The 20,963-nt window shown below is 38.8% G+C and overlaps 2 protein-coding genes across 3 annotated transcripts in view; both read left to right on the top strand.

Moving 5' to 3' along the window:
* Positions 1 to 18,896, top strand: part of syndig1 (synapse differentiation inducing 1) — a 96,991-nt gene extending 78,095 nt beyond the window's left edge. For both annotated transcript variants that reach the window (XM_073920577.1, XM_073920579.1), the window contains exon 4: positions 18,690 to 18,896. In XM_073920577.1, coding sequence (XP_073776678.1) covers positions 18,690 to 18,728 — 39 coding nt within the window. In that variant the 3' untranslated portion in view covers positions 18,729 to 18,896. The remainder of the gene's footprint in view (positions 1 to 18,689) is intronic.
* cst7 (cystatin f) overlaps positions 18,736 to 20,963 on the top strand; it is a 5,092-nt gene continuing 2,864 nt past the window's right edge. The window contains exon 1 of the mRNA XM_073920580.1: positions 18,736 to 18,896. Within this exon, the coding sequence (XP_073776681.1) occupies positions 18,839 to 18,896 (58 nt within the window). The 5' untranslated portion in view covers positions 18,736 to 18,838. The remainder of the gene's footprint in view (positions 18,897 to 20,963) is intronic.

The following is a 20,963-nucleotide window of genomic DNA, read 5'->3' as shown; positions in this document are numbered from 1 at the left end:
CTGGCTTTAGAGGGATTTTGGCCATTTCCAGGCTGGTTTCCAGTCATTTCCAGCCTGGTTTTTGCTGGTCAGGCTAGGAAAAGACCAGCTAAAACCAACTTGACCAACCAGCCAAAACCAATTATGTCCATCTAAAACCAGGCTGGTCAAGCTGGATTTAGCTGGTCATTCTCCAGCCTGACCAACTAAGACCAGGCTGGAAATGGCTGGAAACCAGCCTGGAAAAGGCCAAAACCCCTCTAAAACCAGGCTTGTCGACCAGCTAAAACCAGCCAACCAGCCTAGGCTGGTTTTAGCTGGATTTTTCATTAGGGTTGGTAGGACCCAGTGTTAAAAAGAGGCTTGCTGAGATTTTCTAAGATGAAACGCCTGTGTTCGGTTGTTTTAAAAGATTTAAAGCATCTTTTTTAGTACTTCTGTGCCACTCAAAATGACTCCATGCAGTCAGTTCAAAAAGACAGCAGGCTGACCTTCCCTTTGACAGCTGACATTGAAAGCAAACATGTTCGGAAATAATGACAACTCAATGTGAAGTGATACAGCGGCTACAGAGGAACGAGAAGAACAAAAGAAGGGATCCAGAAAGCGAGGGGGAGGAATGGGAGAAGAGCGAGCCTCAAGATACTCTGTGTGTGTGTGTGTGTGTGTGTGTGTGTGTGTGTGTGTCTTTAGTGTTGAGCCTACACTAATTCCTCAAAGCCTCAAAGAGAATGAGAGTACAAGCATTTTGTTCTGACCTACATTCTCATGTAAAAACAGCAGCTTTAGTCCACCAGAGCTCGTGTTTCAGAGGCATAAGCACAGAAATCAGGCAAAAATGTTGTAAAGTGGTCTACAATTTACCTGAATAGTCTGTGTGTTCAGAAATACTGCTCTTCTTCGGTTGTAATTTATGGATTAAAGACTGCTAAATATATCACATTTCAGGAAAAATATAATAAGAAATATTTTAAATACATGAATATAAAATTATATTCAATTCACCTTTATTTCTATTGCGCTTTTACAATCTAGATTGTGTCAAAGCAGCTTATCATAGACGTTCTAGTAAATTGAAACTGTGTAAGTCCAGTTTTCAGAGTTGAAGTTAAGTTTAGGTCAGTTCAGTGTGGATTAATTTTCACTGCTGAAAGTCCAAACACTGAAGAGCAAATCCATTGATGCGCAGCTCCACAAGTCCCAAACCAAGCAAGCCAGTGGCGACAGTGACGAGAAACAAACTTCACCAATTGATGAAAGTAGCTGAAGAGCCGCAGTCTAGTCGCCGGAGGATGGAGAACGCTGGAAGTCTATCATGGAAATGCTGCAGGTGTAAGTAGGGGACCGGCTGTTGTTCAGACTGTGGCCACGGGACTCGTCTGTCACTGTGGTATTTCAGGAATCAGTCCCATGCTCTCCACTCCTCCATGACCACCACAGCATCTGCTCAGGATATAGCCTGGTTCAGGATTATGGATACCTTGGCATCATTGCTTCCCAGAATCACATCAATGGCGCTGCACAATCTGTAGAGTCTTCAGAATGAGTATGCCCAGGTGGAAATAGAGAATAGAGAAAGAAAATAATAAGAGAATAAAGATCATAATTTCCCAAAGATTAAGAAAAAGTGAAGTTAATCTTTTTAAACTGATTTCGAGAGGATCATGTGCTCATGATTGCATGTGGCTGGCCCTGCATTATTCAATTTATGACTCACCAATCAGACGATTCCTAAGCCACTATAAATACCCTAGGTTTCATACCACAGTCATCTTCATTTTGAAGAACCCTCCTTCCACCCCTACTCCTCCTCCTTTCTTAGATGGGTGGCATGGTGGCCCAGTGGTTAGCACTGTTGCCTCACAGCAAGAACGTCTTTGGTTCTAGTTACCAAGCCTGCTGACGTTTCTGAGCAGAGTTTGCATGTTCTCCCCGTGCTCATGTGGGTTTTCCCTGGGCCCCCCGGCTTCCTCCCACCATCCAACAACATGCAACTAAAGTCAACTGACTAATCCAAATCGGCACCATAGACATTCTCCTAGTAAGTAGTTATCTCTTAAGAGCAATCACTATCTGTTCATTAGCTACTACAGCAGGGGAGTTCTCGAGATCTAAGCTCAAACTCCCCTCTCGCCTTACAAACGGGAGGGAGCCCCGGGCTCGAGGATCTTATGAGTTCAGGGCTCTCTCCCGGGACAGCATGTCAAACAAGCTTTATAATCAATCTTCTGCTAAGTGTGAACTCATGAAAAGAATATGAAAACAACACTTATTTTTTAAATACAAATATTTTACATCATTTATCAATAGAAAAAAATAGAAATCTGTTAAAGTTTTGAATTAAAAACGATTGGCCTATTGTCATTTATTAAGCAAATAACAAACTGGCCAGCACATTCAACTTTCCTTGAATTTGGGATGCCAAATTTTTTACTTCAATACAGAAAGTCAACAGAAAACACAGGAATTGATTGGTCTTAAAGCAAACCGGGCTCATTATGGAAACGTAGCCCCGCGGACGTTTCTGCGGACTGCAATTTACGTCCCGGGAGGTACGTATTTGAGCGGTTTTTGTTTTCGCGGATCCGCGAGAGGCCGCTGTGCGTGCTTTTTCGTTTCTCGGGCGCCTTTCGGGAGTGCGCGCCGTTCGCACCCTCACCGTTCTCGCGCGAAAAGCCGCCGGATCAGCCGACTCGGCCACCCTCCTCTTCCTCCTCCTCCTCCTCCTCCTCCCCTAAACCCGAGCAACAGTTCGCAAAGCCCTCGTCTTCGATTTCGACCACGTTTTCGGATCCCGCCGCGTTCTCGCCCTTATTTTCCGGATTCCGTTTTTCGTCTTACCTGATTTCCGGAACCGCTGTTCCCCGGACTCGATATTAGGTTAGATTTAGGTTGTAAAGTGACAAAAATTTTATGCAACCTAAGCTCATTCTGGAAAAGTAGCCCTGCGGACGTTTCTGGAGACCGTGATTTACCTGGACGGAGGTACGTACGGCTGCGTTTAGTTTTTTTCGAGCAAACGCTGCGGGGCAGTGTGGCGCCGCTCCGCTCCTCCTCTTCGCGCTTGCCGGCCGACGGCTTGCCTCAGAGTGGAGGGCTTTCCCGATGCAACCAGTTTGTCCGCTTAGCTCACAGCGTTACATCGGCGGAGCGGAGGCCCCGGAGGAGGAGCCGGCCGCGGGACGACAACCGGGATCGAGTCCAGTGAACAGCGGTTCCAGAAATCAGGTAAGATGAAAAACAGAATTCGAAAAATAAGGGCGAGAATGCGGTGGGATCCGAAAACGCGGTCGAAATCGAAGACGAGGGCTTTTGCTTCTTTTTTTTTTCTAGACAGCTTTTGCAAACCGTCGCTTGGGTTTAGGGAAAGAGAAGGAGGAGGAGGAAGAGGAGGGCGGCCGGGTCAGCCGGGTCGGCCGATCCAGCGGCTTTTCGCGCGAGTACAGCGCGGGCGTGCGCTCCCGAAAAGGCACCAGAGACGCAAAAAAGTGCGCACAGCGGCCTCTCATGGATCCGCGAAAACAAAAACCGCTCGAATACGTACCTCCCAGGATGTATCTCATGGTCCACAGAAACGTCCGCCGGGCTACGTTTCACAATGAGCCCGGGTTGATTTTATGTCTACACTCAGAAATAAAGGTACGTGAGCTGTCACTGAAGTGGTACCATTTGAAAAAGTACACATTTGTACTTGAAGGGTCCATATTGGTACCTCAAAAGTATATATTAGTGCCTACAAATTTTAAGAGGAACACTTTTGTACTTTTTAGGTACTAATATGTACCCTTGAGGTATTAATATGGACCTATACAAATTTGTGCCTTTTTAAAAGGTACCACCCCAGTGACTGCTCGCGTACCTTTATTTCTGAGAGTGTAGTCAGCATCTAAGGACAACGTTATTTTGACATCGAATAATGATGTCCAATTATGTTGATATTTGGTTGATTTTAGGTTGTGTTGGAAAGTGACCAAAATCCAATGTCGAGCCAACATCTTAAACCAACGTCATGTTGACGTCAAATACTGACATTTATTTGTCAGGTATGGCAACCAAAATGCAACATCTGATAGACATCATAGTAGTAATGTCCACACATTGTCAAGCTGTAACATCATTAGAAGTTGATATTTGAACGTTGGACATTGACGTCGGCTAAATTTGGGTTCTGACGTCAACCTGATTTTCACTTCCAAACAAAATGCAACATCCCCTGACATTAGGGTACAACGTCAATCTAACGTCATGTTGATGTCCTGTGCCTGCTAGATATGTTCAAATACGAGGTGCTAAAATTGAACTATGGTTAAACAATTAAATCAAATGTGCAAATTTTAACGAAAGACATCCAAAGACATTTTAACTAACAACATTCAAGAAATGTTACAACTACTTTGGCAGCAGCACTGAAAAAAAACAATGTCATGAATCACAAATTACCAGATGATACCTCTTGTCCCCGTCGTGCGCCGTGTCAGTCAAATTACAGGGATGATTTCAGCTCTGGAAACTAATCACCCTTGAGTAAAGAGGCTGGGAAAACATGTCATATTTCAAGTTTTATTTTTAGCCTGAAGTGCTGTTTCTGCGAATGCCACCAGGGACCCAATGCAGCGCTGATCATACCTGCTTTGAGCTGGCTTCTGCATGTCATGCCTTATTCATATGACATATTCATCTGAGAGAAGAAACGGTCCAAGCCTCAGATTGCGCATTGATTGACTCTTATGCTCCGTGGACTGATTCCCTGAGGTGGCTTCGCTTGGTTTCGGGTTCGCTGTTATTTAGAGACTCTGCTTAATCCTGGCAGAGGGTATAGAAATCTGTGAAAGGACTATGCTGTGGTGAAATCAATAAATCACCATATTGGAGGCTACAATCAGTGCTCTAATAGGAATAAGAGTAAGGGCAGTACACTCAAAAAAAATTACATTTATTTTGAACTGTTTTTAATCTTTTGATTGTATTCAATTTGTCAATTTGTTAAAATGTATGTATCTGTTCAAATCGAATACTATAAAAATTAATCAGTTAAAAGATATGGATATGCTAGCTGGGACACGGTGGCTCAGTATACACTACCTGACAAAAGTAATGTCACCTATCCAAGTTTTAGAAACAAAAAATAATAACTTGACTTCTAGTTGATCATTTGGTATCAGAAGTGGCTTATATGAAAGGCAAAGACCTCTAGATTAGGCTTATTTTACTAAAATAAAACTAATTATGCCTTGATTTTTATGATTTAATTAGGACAGTAAGGTTTGACTTTGCTTAGACAAAAGTCTCGTCACTTAACAGAAATAATGTACAGTATAGGATAAAGTCATGCTGCAATGGAAACAGAATGAATATTGTTTATGACTCACATGAGCTTGAAGGACTGCATCCATACATCTCTGCAATGATTCAGAACTTATTAATAAAGTCATCTGGAATGGCAAAGAAAGCTTTCTTGCAGGACTCCCAGAGTTCATCAAGATTCTTTGGATTTATCTCCAGTGCCTCCTTCTTCAGCTTACTCCAGACATCCTCAAAATTCTTCATGTCTGGGGATTGGGCTGGCCAATCCTGTAGCACCTTGACCTTCTTGGCTTTCAGGAACTTTGATGAAGAGGCTGATATAAGAGAAGGAGCGCTATCCTGCTCAAGAATTTGCCCTCTCCTGTGGTTTGTAATGTATAGGGCAGCACAAATGTCTTGATACCTCAGGCTGTTGATGTTGCCATCCACTCTGCTGATCGCCCCCATACTGAATGTAACCCCAAACCATGATTTTTCCTACAACTTGACTTATTTCTGTGAGAATCTTGGGTTCATGCGGGTTCCAGTAGGTCTTCTGCAGTATTTGTGATGATTGGGATGCAGATCAACAGATGATTCATCAGAAAAATCTGCCTTCTGCCACTTTTCAAATGATCATCTAGAAGTCAAGCTATTATTTGTTGCTCCACAAGACTTTTGTTTGGTGATGTATAAAATGAAATAATTTATTGTGCCCAAATGATTTACACTCTCTTGAAAATCTGGAACAGTCACAAGTCTTAAAATCAGATTCGAGAGATAAACTTTCACTTTAAAAGAGTTAGTATGGTTAATCTTTGCACTGACTTTGTAAATCAACTATAATTTATAAATATTTTCATAGTGACTCCACCTAGAAATTGCTTGTCCTACAATGTGACCAACCCAGGTTCATTCTGTTAACGTACCCCTATAAATGTACCCCTAGATACATTTATGGAGAGCACCAAATACATCCCAGGAGCTATGTTTACATTTTTTTTTTTTCTCGCCAATCCACCAGAGGCTGCTGTGTAGGTTTTTTTTCAGATCTCAAATGGATGGATGGACGGACAGATGGACGAACGAGCGAATGGATGGATAGTTGTATGGATGGATGGACGGACGGATGGACAGACGGGTGAATGGATAGCTGGACGGGTGAATGGATTAGATTGATGGATAGTTAGGTGGGCAAAAGGATGGATGGTTGGATGGGTGAATGGATGAATGGATGGATAGTTGGATGGGTGAATGAATGGTTGAATAGATGGGTGGATAGTTGGATGGATGAATGGATGGATGGATGGATAGTTGGATGGGTGAATGGATGGATGGATAGTTGAATGGTTGAATGAATGGTTGAATAGATGGATGGATAGTTGGATGGGTGAATAAATGGATAGTTGGACGGGTAAATGGATGGATGGATAGTTGAATAGATGGATGGATAGTTAGATGGGTGAATAGATGGATGGATAGTTGGATGGGTGAATGAATGGTTGAATAGATGAATGGATGGTTGGATGAATGGGTGAAAGGATGGATGGATGGATGGATGGATAGTTGGATGGGTGAATGGATGTATGGATTGTTGAATGGGTGAATGAATGGTTGAATAGATGGATGGATAGTTGGATGGGTGAATAGATGGATGGATAGTTGGATGGGTGAATAAATGGATAGTTGAACGGGTAAATGGATGGATGGATAGTTGAATGGGTGAATGAATGGTTGAATAGATGGATGGATAGTTAGATGGGTGAATAGATGGATGGATAGTTGGATGGGTGAATTAATGGTTGAATAGATGAATGGATGGTTGGATGAATGGGTGAAAGGATGGATGGATGGATGGATGGATAGTTGGATGGGTGAATGGATGGATGGATTGTTGAATGGGTGAATGAATGGTTAAATAGATGGATGGATAGTTGGATTAGTGAATGGATGGATGGATAGTTGGATGGGTGAATGGATGGATGGATAGTTGGATGGGTGAATGAATGGTTAAATAGATGGATGGATAGTTGGATGGGTGAATAGATAGTTGGATGGGTGAATAGATGGATGGATAGTTGGATGGGTGAATAGATAGTTGGATGGGTGAATAGATGGATGGATAGTTGGATGGGTGAATAGATAGTTGGATGGGTGAATAGATGGATGGATAGTTGGATGGGTGAATGGATGGATAGATAGTTGGATGGTTGAATGAATGGTTGAATGGATGGATAGTTGGATGGGTAAATGGATGTAAGGATAGATAGTAAGATGGGTAAATGGATGGATGAATGGTTGGATGGACAGACAAATGGATGGCTGGATAGTTCGATGGGTGAATGGATGGATGAATGGTTGGATGGACAGACAAATGGATGGCTGGATAGTTCGATGGGTGAATGGATGGATGAATGGTTAGATGGACAGACAAACGGATGGCTGGATAGTGAGATAAATGGATGGATAGTTGGTCGGATGAATGGATGGGTGAATGGATGAATGGATAGTTTGACAGGTGAATGGATGTATGAATAGGACGGACGGACAGACGGACGGGTGAATGGATGGATAGTTGGATGGGTGAATGGATGGACAGATGGATGAATAGTTGGACGGATGGATGGATGGATTGACGAACAGACAGATGGGTTAATGGATGGATGGATAGTTGGACGGGTGAATGGGCAAACAGATAGACAGACGGAGGACAGACAGACAGATAGACAGATAGATAGATAGATAGATAGATAGATAGATAGATAGATAGATAGATAGATAGATAGATAGATAGATAGATAGATAGATAGATAGATAGATAGATAGATGCCTTGAGTATATTTTTAAAATCTTAATTTCTTCAATCAGAGTGTTGACATTAGTGACCTTCAAATGAATTTTCCCACTGACCGAGAATGAAAGTGATAGAAATCCTAAAATAACGGAGGACAGGTTTTGATGAATGTCTCTCAGGTTAAATGCTTCAGAGCATGAGCCGCCCCAGATGCTGATTCTCAACAGAAGCCCTTGTGAATAAAAATCTCGCTTTAATAGATTATCGGTGTGGATGTCTAGATTTCGAGTAGATGCCTCTCAGATTCCAGCGTTCTGGGATTTGTTGTAAAACACTCATCCAGCATCACTTCTCAGGGAACTGTTGCTAGGTAACCATCAGCGCGGTGGAGCAGTCTGGCCTTGTTTAAACGGGTGAGAAATGTGCATCTGCATTTTTGTTCTAAAAGGGCTAAAGTTCATCGCACAGATGCGGCAATCCTGAAGAGCCGTGATGAGCTTCTGTTATACATTATTAACACTAGGTGAACACACACACACATACTGAAAAAAATGATTGGATTTACTACACTGTAAACAGTGATTGGTTAAAGCGAGTAAACCAGTTGTCTTAAAAGCAACAAGTTGACTTCACAAAGATAATGTAAGTAAACCCATTGTAACTTGGAACTGTTAAGTTGACTTCATTTGTATAATTATGCAAATTGTACCCACTTTGTTAAAGTCAACTAATCACTTTTTACAGTGTCAGACTATTTCAGTAAGTCTTTTTTCAAGTAATTACTGTAATTATTACAATATTACTTATTTGGTGCTTCATTAAGTTTATATAAGTATAGCCTGTATTCAATGTAGAAGACACCCTGGAGTTTGGAAGTGCAGATTTCTTTTACTGTATGCAATTTTGCTAGAAACTATGGAGCCCGTTCCCGCCATTGAAAAAAAAAATGATGATAATAATTTTTTTTTTAATTATAAAAAAAGAATTCTGACTTTATAATTCGGAAATCTGACAACTTGGAATTCTGACTTAACTCGGAATTGTGACTATAACTCGCAATTCTGACTTAATAACTTGGAATTCTGACTTAATAATTTGGAATTTTGACTTTATAACTCACAATTTGACTTTATAACTCGAAATTCTGACAATAACTCGCAATTCTGACTTAATAACTTGCACTTCTGACTTAATAACTCGCAATTCTGACTTTACAATCTATTTTTAACATTGTATTTATGGCGATGCTGTGGCGCAGTAGGTAGTGCTGTCACCTCAGAGCAAGAAAGTCGCTGGTTCGAGCCTCGGCTGGGTCAGTTAGTGTTTCTGTGGGAAGTTTGCATGTTCTCTCGTGTTAGTGTGGGTTTCCTCCGGGTGCTTCGGTTTCCCCCACAGTCCAAAGACATGCGCTACAGGTGAACTGGGTGGCTAAATTGTCCGTAGTGTATGAGTGTGTATGGATGTTTCCAAGAGATGGGTTGCAGCTGGAAGGGCATCCACTGCGTAAAACATGTGCTGGATAAGTTGGCGGTTCATTCCGCTGTGGCGACATACATATATATATATATATATATATAATATATATATATATATATATAATAAAGGTGTATTGGAAAGCGATTAGTTTACTTTTGTTTTAAAAAGTGAGTACAATTAGCATAATTATACAAATGAAGCCAACTTAACAGTTCCAAGTTACAATAGGTTTACTTTCATTATCTTTGACATATTTTGACATATTTTGAGAAAATGCTTTGAATTTTAAAAACTATACACTCAAATTGACTACCCTTTTGTTATGTTCGGAATGAAAACATCCACTAAATTGAACATAGTAATTTTTTTTTCTACATTTTTGCATAAATCTGTTAATCAACCTCAGTCCTGATCAAAACTACTAATTGCTTAGAAAATTACAGGATTTTAACTCTTTAATTGCCAAATTCATAAATAATTTGCTGGGAAAAAAAAACACAAAACGATGTATTTTTAATATAAAAAGTAATTGTGGATTTTTTTTTTTTTTTTTTACCTTTTATCAAAGCCTCTGATGCATTGATTTAGATGAATTTTCTTTTTTCCTCCCTAATTTACTGTTTATGGCTGTTTTTGCCCCATTGCAATTTATTCACCTATACTGCATTTCTTTGGAAAGTGAAGAAAACCCATGCGAGCACAGGGCAAACATGCAAACTACACACAGAAATGCTACCTTGCTCAACCAGTACTTGAACTCCCAACCACTGCACAGAGCCAATCTGTTTGCAAACATATAAAAAAGCTACAATACTGAAAAAATCACCAGGGTGGTGGCCACATCTAATGCAAGCCCCCCTCTATAGGGCTTGATCCAAGGTTTGCGATGATGTACAACAATTGAGTTTGCAGCGAGCAGTTTTAGAGTCAAGGGATTTGTTTTTGGCTGCTGTAGCGCCACCATCAGGCTGGTCAGGATGAGCCTCTTACATTTGATAGGTGGCGAGGGTATGACCATCTGTCAAAAATCTCTACGATTTACTGTTTGGTCAGCCTGGTCAGTGTGAAGGCAGAATGGTGACCTTTGGCCTTTCTAACAATTACACTAGGGTTTGAGTGCTAAACTTAAACCCCTAATACAAGCATTTCATAGCAATTTACATTTGAAGAATTGATAATGATTTCACTTCCTCATAGATTTGCACAGCCTCATGTGAGTTGACTGTGGAGGTTTTCAGAGGATGCTTGATGTTAAACTACCAGCACATGCAATCTTAGCATCATTTTCCTACATGTAAGGCTTTGTAAATATAGGCATTTGCTAACAAGATGTGGCATTATCACCAACCAACTATTGTCCATGGCTTGGTGTGGTCTAACATTCATTCTGGAAAAGGCCAAACATCCATCACTCAAACAGGAAATACAACATCGGGATGTTTGACACGACCTTTCATGCTCAACTGCATTTCCTCTTTTGTATAAAGATCTAGATGGAGAGATTGTTCAGAGAGCGTCTAATATCAGTTCACACAGAGGACTCGAATGCAAGTCTGCAATTTGCATCAAGTGCTGAATATGATGATTGTCACAATCCATCTTATTCATCCTGTAAACACTCCTGCAGGGACAATATGTCATAGCTGCTTTCCGCTGTGAAAGGCTTTTTTTTTTCCTGAATCAAGTCAAAATCAAGACCAAATTTGTTCCTATAGCGTTTTTTTTCAAAACCCTGTTCATAAGCATTTCTGGAAATAAAAACCCCCTCTGCAATCAGCAATTGAGGTCCTTAGTAATGCCTTCTTATCACAAAAGAAACCAAAACAATCTCACGGCAATTCATAACTTTTTCATTTAGTGGCTAATTCGTACAAATTCGTACCATCTAATTCGTACATTTTAGTACGATTTGCGTATCCCCCAATGACGGTTGGGTTTAGGGGTGGGGTCAGGTGCCACGCCTCCTTTTTAAAATCGTACATTTTTTTCTGACTGAACTCGTACGAATTCGTACGAATTAGCCACTAAACTGCCAAAACGTAAAATACTTACGTTTTCTCGTGAGATCAGACTGAAAGAAACAGTACTTTAGCAATACTTAATTGTGGAAATACAGTTGAAGTCAGAATTATTACCCCCCTTTTGATTTTATTTCATTTTTTTTTAATAAAATAAATAAAATTAAATAAAAATTTCCCAAATGATGTTTAACAGAGCAAGCAAACTTTCCCAGTATGTCTGATAATATTTTTTCTTCTGGAGAAAGTCTTATTTGTTTTATTTCGGCTAGAATAAAAGCAGTTATTAATTTTTAAAAAAATATTTTTGGGACAAAATTATTAGCCCCTTTAAGCTAATTTTTTTCTGATAATCTACAGAACAAACCATCATTTTACAATAACTTGCCTAATTACCCTAACCTGCCTAGTTCACCTTATTAACCTAGTGAAGCCTTTAAATTTCACTTTAAGCTGTACAGAAGTGTCTTGAAAAATATCAAGTAAAATATAATTTACTGTCATCATGTCAAAGATAAAATAAATCAGTTATTAGAAATGAGTTTTTAAAACTTTTATGCTTAGAAATGTGCTGAAACAATCTTCCCTCCATTAAACAGAAATTGGTGAAAAAAATAAACAGGGGCGCTAATAATTCAGGGGGGCTAATAATTCTGACTTTAACTGTATATGTTAATAGGGTATATTAAATGTAATGACCTGAATGGAGTCTATGTTTTTTGTTACTTACATACTTAAATACATGTTTATATTTAATTTCATAATTGCTTCTGTCCTGAGTGTTGAAATGAATACAAATTAAAATATTGCAACAATTGCTGTTTGTGGGCAACTGGAGATAATATAACCTAGCTAATTTTTTGTTTAAAATACTGTTTATATTAATGTATATTAATTATATATTGTTTATAACAATGTAAAATAATGTTTAATTCATCTAAAACCATAGATATATACATTAGATGTCGCCTGCCCTGTTGTTGTCTATTAGAAGGAATGCGTCCATAGACCCGCCATTTTAGTACAGGGTAGCGCTCCTTTGAAATGAATGCGGGACCAAGCTTTAGTGGAAGACTGTGGCCTCTCTCCACTAGTTTTTCCTCCATTTCTTGGGTCCGAATAAACCGACAATGAGCGCTTTAATCTTCTCCCTCAACCTCCCACTGGCCTGCAGGTACACACACACACAAGTGAATGCTGCTCTCTCATTGGCTGCAGGCGATCGCCAATGTTATTTTCAGTCAAAACTCATTTCACACGGCATGATTTGAATCGGCGACAGCTCCAGATATTTAGCACGCCAAATATCATTGGTGATTCTCTCAGATCGCGTCTTTGATAATACATACTGTGTGATTGTCACTCACGTGATGATTTGCCTGTGATTTCAGGCATTTGTCGGCAATGTCTCAAAACCAATCTGAACTCGGCATTAGTGAAATAATAATAACACAAAGTCTTCACAATTCAGCCTTTGTGTGTACACGAACAGACCAAACAGAGTTCTTTTTGGAGAGTCTTAACAGCTTCTTGACCTTGGCGTGTGACACTTATTGTTTCCATGTGGCCTCAGTGCTCTACATCTCTAAGTAAAAATCCACATTAGCCTACAGTCCCTGTCATAACCTTGCTATAAAAGTTCACCTGTCTCCCACAAAACACACACACCAAAGCATGTTCACATCTTGATCTCGATAGCCAGATGGGCTTTAGCGCACAGACAATCGTTTTCCTGTAGCACACCAGGTTGAATCCATTAGCGGCAGATTAATCTAGAGGTCAGTCTGGCCAGCAGGAGGAACAGCACCCAACATCATGCTGATTAATGATGCACTACATCTCTTAGAATAACTTAGTCATACATCATACTGCAAGAATCGATAGAGTTCCCAATTTCCACAGAACTACATACATACCCAGCAGTGCACTGAGGATTATTGGCATGCAGTGATAAATTGCCACCCCCTTAAAAATAAAAGGGGGAAAAACGAGAAAAGTAAAGTTTGAATGCTTTCCTGACATGGCTATTCAAATATTGGTACTTTGGTTATGTTTTAGTGGTGGTGCGCCATATATTGAACAGATTTCGAGTTAAAATATTGACCTTGCAAATTAGTTGCTTGGGTGTCATGTCTGCTTACTAGTTTCTGTTTAGGGCATTGCAAATTGTCCTCGGAACAATGCGAAATACAGTATAATATACAGTGCATCTGGAAAATATTCATAGCACATCACTTTTTCCACAATTGTTTACGTTATAGCCTTATTGTAAAATGGATTAAATTCATTTATACCCTCAAAATTCTACACACAATACCCCACAGCCTTTGGCATGAAGCTCTAAATTGAGCTCAGGTACATTCTGTTTCCAGTGATCATTCTTGAGATGTTTCAGCAGCTTCATTGGAGCTCACCTGTTGTAAATTCAGTTGATTGGGCAGTTGATACACCTGTCTATATAAGGTCCCAGGGTTGACAGTGCATATCAAAGCACAAACCAAGCATGAAGACAAAGGAATTGTCTATAGACCTCCGAGACGGGATTGTCTCGAGGCACAAGGCTAGGGAAGGTTACAGAAAAATGTCTGCTACACTAAAAGTTCCAGTGAGCACAGCGGCCTCCATCATCCGTTGAAGTTGAAGATGTTTGGAACCACCAAGACTCTTCCCAGAGCTGGCCGGCCATCTAAGCTGAGTGATCAGGGGAGAACGGCCTTAGTCAGGGAGGTGATCAATAACCTGATGGTCACTTTGTCTGAGCTCCAGTGTTCTTCTGTGGAGAGAGGATAACCTTACAGAAGGACAACCATCTGTGCAGCAATCCACTTATCAGGCCTGTATGGTAGAGTGGCCAGACAGAAGCCACTCCCTGCCTGGAATTTGCCAAAAAGCATCTGAGTCAGGATAAAGGGGAAAGATGAATGCACAATGTACAGAGACATCCTAAATGAAAACCTGCTTCAGAGTGCTCTTGACCTCCGATTGGGGCGACGGTTCATCTTCCAGCAGGACAATGACCCAAAGCACATCGCCAAAATGTCAATGGAGTGGCTTCACAACAACTTGGTGAATGTCTTCGAGTGGCCCAGCCAGAGCCCAGACCTAAATTCTATTGAACATCTCTGGAGAGATCTGAAAATGGCTGTACACCGTCACTTCCCATCCAACCTGATAGAGCTTGAGAGGTACTGCAAAGAGGAATGGGCAAAAATTCCCATTGACAGGTGTGCCAAGCTTGTGGCATCATATTCAAAAAGACTTGAGGCTGTAATTGCTGCCAAAGGTGCATCAACAAAGTATTGAGCAAAGGCTGTGAATACTGATGTACATGTGATTTTTCAGGTGTTTTATTTTAAATAAATTTGCAACAATTTAAAAAACTCTTTTTTTTCACATTGTCATTATGGAGTATTGTGTGTAGAATTTTGAGGAAATAAATGAAATTATTCCATTTTGGAATAAGGCTGTAACATTAACAATTGTGGAAAAGGTGAAGCTCTATAAAACCTTTTCAGATGCACTGTACATTTCACTGGTGTTGAAGGTTATTACTAGACTCTGTGGTTCAGTAGATCATCAGAATGTATTTTCTTTACCTACGGTTGTTTTGGGTGAGTTTTCTGATCACCAGTAATAGGCTGTGTGTCTTAGAATTAATGGCCACGGCAAATAGCAGTGAAGCCATGAATAAATGTACAAAAAAGAAATTTGACAGAGACACGTTGCAAATTAAAATGAACAAAACACAGTTCGAGGTCTCATCAGAAGCATCAAAACCAGTATTTGTTTATCCTTTAGCAAAAAATTGATTTCATTTAGTCTCATTTAAATGCACTGTGGTTGTGAGTGTGACTATATCGACACAAATATGTGACGTTTTTAATCCCCATCAATACAGTTGCTCTGTAAACCCTCAGGACCGCCACTCCAAACGTGGAAGCAAATGCTCAAACTTTCATTGAAGCAAAATTATTATTATTTTTTTAAGTGGATTAACTTGCATGGATGCTGGCGTCACAGTGGCGCAGTGGGTAGCATGATCACCTCACAGCAGTGAGTTTCGTCATTTGGCATTTCTGTGAGGAGTTTGAAAGTTCATGTTCAAAAGAAAATGAATGAATGAGTGAACTTTCGGATTAACCAACTCACAGATTTATTATTCGCCTTAAGAACTAACAATGTAAGCTTGCAAAATAAATATTGTGAATTTTGATTTCAAGTGGACTTTACACACAAACACTGACATTGTCAATGGATTATTTGCATGTTGAGAGTGTCAAAGAAGCTGTTGTGGTAGTATGGGGATTATGACAATGATTTTTTTTTGTCATGGAAAAGAATCCACACTGTTCAAGCAAAAGCAGGCTTCGATCCTTAAAGCAGAAAAGTAATTCTGGAGGCAAGATTGAAGGATGTGGCACTACGGGAACTCGCCTTTTCATGTTCTCAGCACAAGAGTAAACACTTGATATGAGCAGCCGAGGAGCTCCGGAAATTGAAGAGTGAGCAGTAAGCCAAGATTTTTTGCTTTTGTGAATTGAAAAGCTAGCTGAATTGTTTTTTTTGTGATTGCAGGACGAATTCTGACATATGTAGTGGCCTCTTGCTCTTTTATATTCAGCACAGGGTCAAAAACAAGAGCTAGAAAACGTGAGCATCAGGATACACACACTTATATTGCACTGACAACACAGCGCCATCTGCTGGACTAGAGGAAATAGCTCCTTCAGGCTTTCACCAGGTGAATAATAGAAGCTTTATTCGCAATACTTTAAAAAAAATGTTTCAGTGTTATTTAATGTTTATTTGTTGTTCAAAAAACTGTAGCATAAAATGAGTATCAGACAGATTTGTTTTCAACAAAAAAAAAGACTCCGAACAACTGCGTTCATTTTATCCTGAATGTGTCAGTACTGGGGATTAATACATAAAACTCACTTCCTACCTCCTACCGTTTCACAGCACCTAAGTGTGTATAAAATCTGTCCTAAATTATTTGTAATATTACAATTATCGTACTACGGAAAAGAACCGTAACTTTAAAAGAGTGTGTCAAAAGTCGCTCTAATTGGTAATACTACGCTACCCATAAAGCATTGTGCTTCATTGTGGATTTTGTTAAAGAGACAGTTCACCCAAATTTTTAAGCTGTCATAATTTACTTACCTTTCACTTGTTCAAGTTTCTTTCCTTGGTTGAACACAAAGAAGTTATTTTAAAAAATGTTGTTTGATGGTACTCCTTTGACTTCCAAAGTATTTTTTTCTACTATGAAAGTCAGCGTATCATGAATCATTATTTTCAAAATATCTTATTTTGTGTTTAACCAAAGCAAAAACTTAGCAAAAGTTTAAAACCATATGAAGTAGAGTAAATTGTGAGGTAATTATATATATATTTTTTAAATGAACTATCGCTTTAAGAACTATGCAAGAATAACAAAAAAAAAAAATATATATATATATATATATGAAGAACCACAATCAAGGTGGACAACTACAGATGCCCTGAAAGGGATTGAGTTCAATATCTCAATGGATTCAAATTATTTATTGAATGTCATCTAGGTTGTGTTTGCAATATAAAACAATACAATATAATATAAAAAAAACATATACTGTAGCACAATAGCAAAAATAGATGTGTTTGACTTAATTTAATATATATATATATATATATATATATATATATATATATATATATATATATATATATATATATATATATATATATATATATATATATATTGCTAGCACCAGGTTGGGCCCCCTCAACTACTTTCAGAACTGCCGTAATCCTTTGTGGCATAGATTCAGCATGCTACTGGAAATATTCCTTAGAGATTTTGGTCCATTTTTACATGACAGCATCACACAGTTGCTGCAGATTTGTCGGCTGCACATTCATGATGTGAATCTACCGTTCCACCACATCCCAAAAATGCTCTATTGGATTGAGACTGGTGACTGTGGAGGCCATTTGAGTACAGTGAACTCATTGTCATGTTCAAGAAACCAGTCTGAGATGATTCGTGCTTTATGGCGCTTTATCCTGCTGGAAGTAGCCGTCAGAAGATGGGTACACTGTGGTCATAAAGGGATGGACGTGGTCAGCAGCAATACTCAGGTAGGCTGTGGCGTTGACACAATGCTCAGTTTGTAGTATCGGGCCCAAAGTGCGCCAAGAAAATATCCCCCACACCATTACACCACCACCACCAGCCTGAACTGTTGATACAAGGCAGGATGGATCCATGCTTTCACGTTGTTGACACTAAATTGGGGTTTCACCGAAATTCCAAAGACATGCACTGTAGGTGAATTGGGTGAACTAAATTGGCCGTAGTGTGTGCAAGAGTGTGTGGGTGTTTCCCAGTGTTGGGTTGTGGCTGGAAAAGCATCGGCTGCGTAAAACATATGATGGATAAGTTGGCGGTTCATTCTGCTGTGGCGACCCCAGATCAAAAAAGCCAAAAAGAAAATGAATGAATGAATGAAATTGGTTGTAGTGCAAATGAGTGTGAATGAGTGTATGGGTGTTGCCTAGTACTGGGTTGTGGCTGGAAGGGCATTTGCTGTGTAAACATGCTGGAATAGTTGGCAGTTCATTCCGCTGTGGCGACCTCTGAAATAGAGACTAAGCTGAAGGAAAATGAATGAAGATTTTTACATTTTATTTCCAGTGATACTTTATTTAAAATAGAGACCTATGTGTGAATGCCGAATTTCTTTTTATTAATTATATAGTTAAAATTTAAACACAAAGTCTTCAGCTGGAATAAGGTCACTCCTACTGAATGTTCAGCCCATATTCTTCAGCTATTTTAAGTCGGTAGTTGACCATTCATCAGCATATGTTCTCATTGTGTTTCATCAGCGGATGTGGGAGGAAACCACACGAGTTCGCTCAAAATCTTTCTCAGCCTTTCAACCAACACAACCTCTTTCAGTTCACTTTGAGGAGAAATTCAGTCCACTCTACTAATACAACATTCATAATCCTCAACATCTACTTGTATTTGAAGCTATCAAAACAAAGCTAAGCTAAAAATAACCTACGTTTCTAAATGTTTCACAAGAAAGGAACATGAGATCCAGCAGTAATTAGCACTGGACTGATTTCACCTGTGTTCATTTCAGAGGCTCAATGGAGTGCATGTAGGAGCTCGTGGCCAATAGGGAAAGCATGTGCTGTCTGGAGGCCTGCATGCAGCACACGGCTGGCTGGTGGTTGAAGTGTTGCTGAACAGGAAGTTGCAGAGCAGATTCGAGAGCTCCAACAGACCAACATGAGGGGCTCTTATCAGCTACTCGTCTTGCTTTTCTTAGCAGGCTTATGTTCACCCGGTAAGAGCTTGTCTCATACTCTTTTTCTGTGGATTGAGCTGTTTGTTTGGTTTTGTTTATCTGCCACTTAAATGGGATTTTGGGTCAGAAATTACTTTGCTTATTAAGGGTTAATATTTTACTCCTGAAAATTGATTTGCTGGTGGGACATTTTTTCTTCACCAAGGCCAGTTGTTAGAATCATCGGTGATGACTTTTATGTGAATACTTGGTATAAATCAACTCCATTTATTCACAAAGTTGAAGTTAGAATGTAAATATTTTTTATAGGAATTGTAAAAGTGAAAAACTCATCACACACTAAAAATATAATGTAGCTGATGATTTATGGATCATTTACATTTATTTATGCCTTCAAATTTCATTATGGGGCAATTTATGATATTTTTTTGGGCAAAAACTGGGCAATAAGCAACATTTGTTTGTATGTGTGCGCGTGCGCATATGATATCTCTCTTATTTTGTTTATATTTACTTTTTACTATTTATTTTATTTATTTATATTATTTATTTTTAGAATTTTTTTCTTTATTAATTTCATTTTTTTATTATTCATTTTATTTATTTTTATTATTTTTTACATTTATTTATAATTTTTATTATTTAGTTTTATTTATTTTATTATTAAGTTTTTTTTATTTTTTATTATTATTTATTTTTATAATTAATATTTTTATTTAGTATTTATTTATTTTTCTGTGTTTATTTATCGTTTTTATTAATTTATTTTTATTATATATATATATATATATATATATATATATATATATATATATATATATATATATATATATATATATATATATATTTATTTATTATTATAATATATATATATATATATATATATATATATATATATATATATATATATATATATATATATATATATATAAATTTTTTTTTTTTTTTTTTTTTTTTTTTTTTTTAAATTGGAAGATGTTTAGAACCACCAGGGTTTAGTCAGGAAAGTTATTAATAACCCGATGGTCACTCTGTCTGAGCTCCAGCGTTCTTCTGTGGAGAGAGAAGAACCTTTCAGAAGGACAACCATCTGTCCAGCAATCTACTAATCAGGCCTGTATAGTAGAGTGGCCAGACGGAAGCCACTCCCTGCCTGGAATTTGCCAAAAGGCATCTGAAGGACTCTCAAACCATACGAAACACAATTCTCTGGTCTGATGAGACTAAAATTGAACTCTTTGGAGTGAATGCCAGGCGTTACATTTAGAGAAAACCAGGCACTGCTCATCACCAGGCTAATACCATCCCGGTAGTGTAGCATGGTGGTGGCAGCATCATGCTGTGGGGATGTTGTTCAGCAGCAGGAACTGGAAGACTAGTCAGGATGGAGGGAAAGATGAATGCACAATGTACAGAGACATCCTAAATGAAAACCTGCTTCAGAGTGCTCTTGACCTCCGATTGGGGTGACGGTTCATCTTCCAGCAGGACAATGACCCAAAGCACACCGCCAAAATGTCAATGGAGTGGCTTCACAACAACTTTGTAAATGTCCTTGAGTGGCCCAGCCAGAGCCCAGACCTAAATACTATTAAACGTCTCAGAGATCTGAAAATGGCTGTACACCGTCACTTCCCATCCAACCTGAGCTTGAGAGGTACTGCATAGAGAAATGAGCAAAAATTCCCAAAGACAGGTGTGCCAAGCTTGTGGCATCATATTCAAAAAGACTTGAGGCTGTAATCGGTGCATCAACAAAGTATTGAGCAAAGGCTGTGAATACTGATGTACATGTGATTTTTCAGGTTTTTTATTTGTAATAAATTTGCAACAATTTCAAAAAAAAACTTTTTTTCACATTATTATTATGGGGTATTGTGTGTAGAATGTTGAGGAAATAAATTAATTTAATCCATTTTGGAATAAGGCTTTAACATTAAAACAAATGTGAAAAAGTTGAAGCTCTATGAATACATTCTGCATGCACTGTAGCTCTTTTAAAGAGTGTTTACTCATTATGAACCGTGTTTTAAACAATAGTTATCTGAATTGTACATTTTTGTGTGCAGAACAACTGCCAGCAAAACTAAAGCAAGTAGATTTCTT

The sequence above is a fragment of the Danio rerio genome, chromosome 13, assembly GCF_049306965.1.
Source record: "Danio rerio strain Tuebingen ecotype United States chromosome 13, GRCz12tu, whole genome shotgun sequence".
In the NCBI taxonomy this organism is placed as follows: Eukaryota; Metazoa; Chordata; class Actinopteri; order Cypriniformes; family Danionidae; genus Danio; species Danio rerio.
This window is presented reverse-complemented; position numbering and strand designations above follow the sequence as displayed.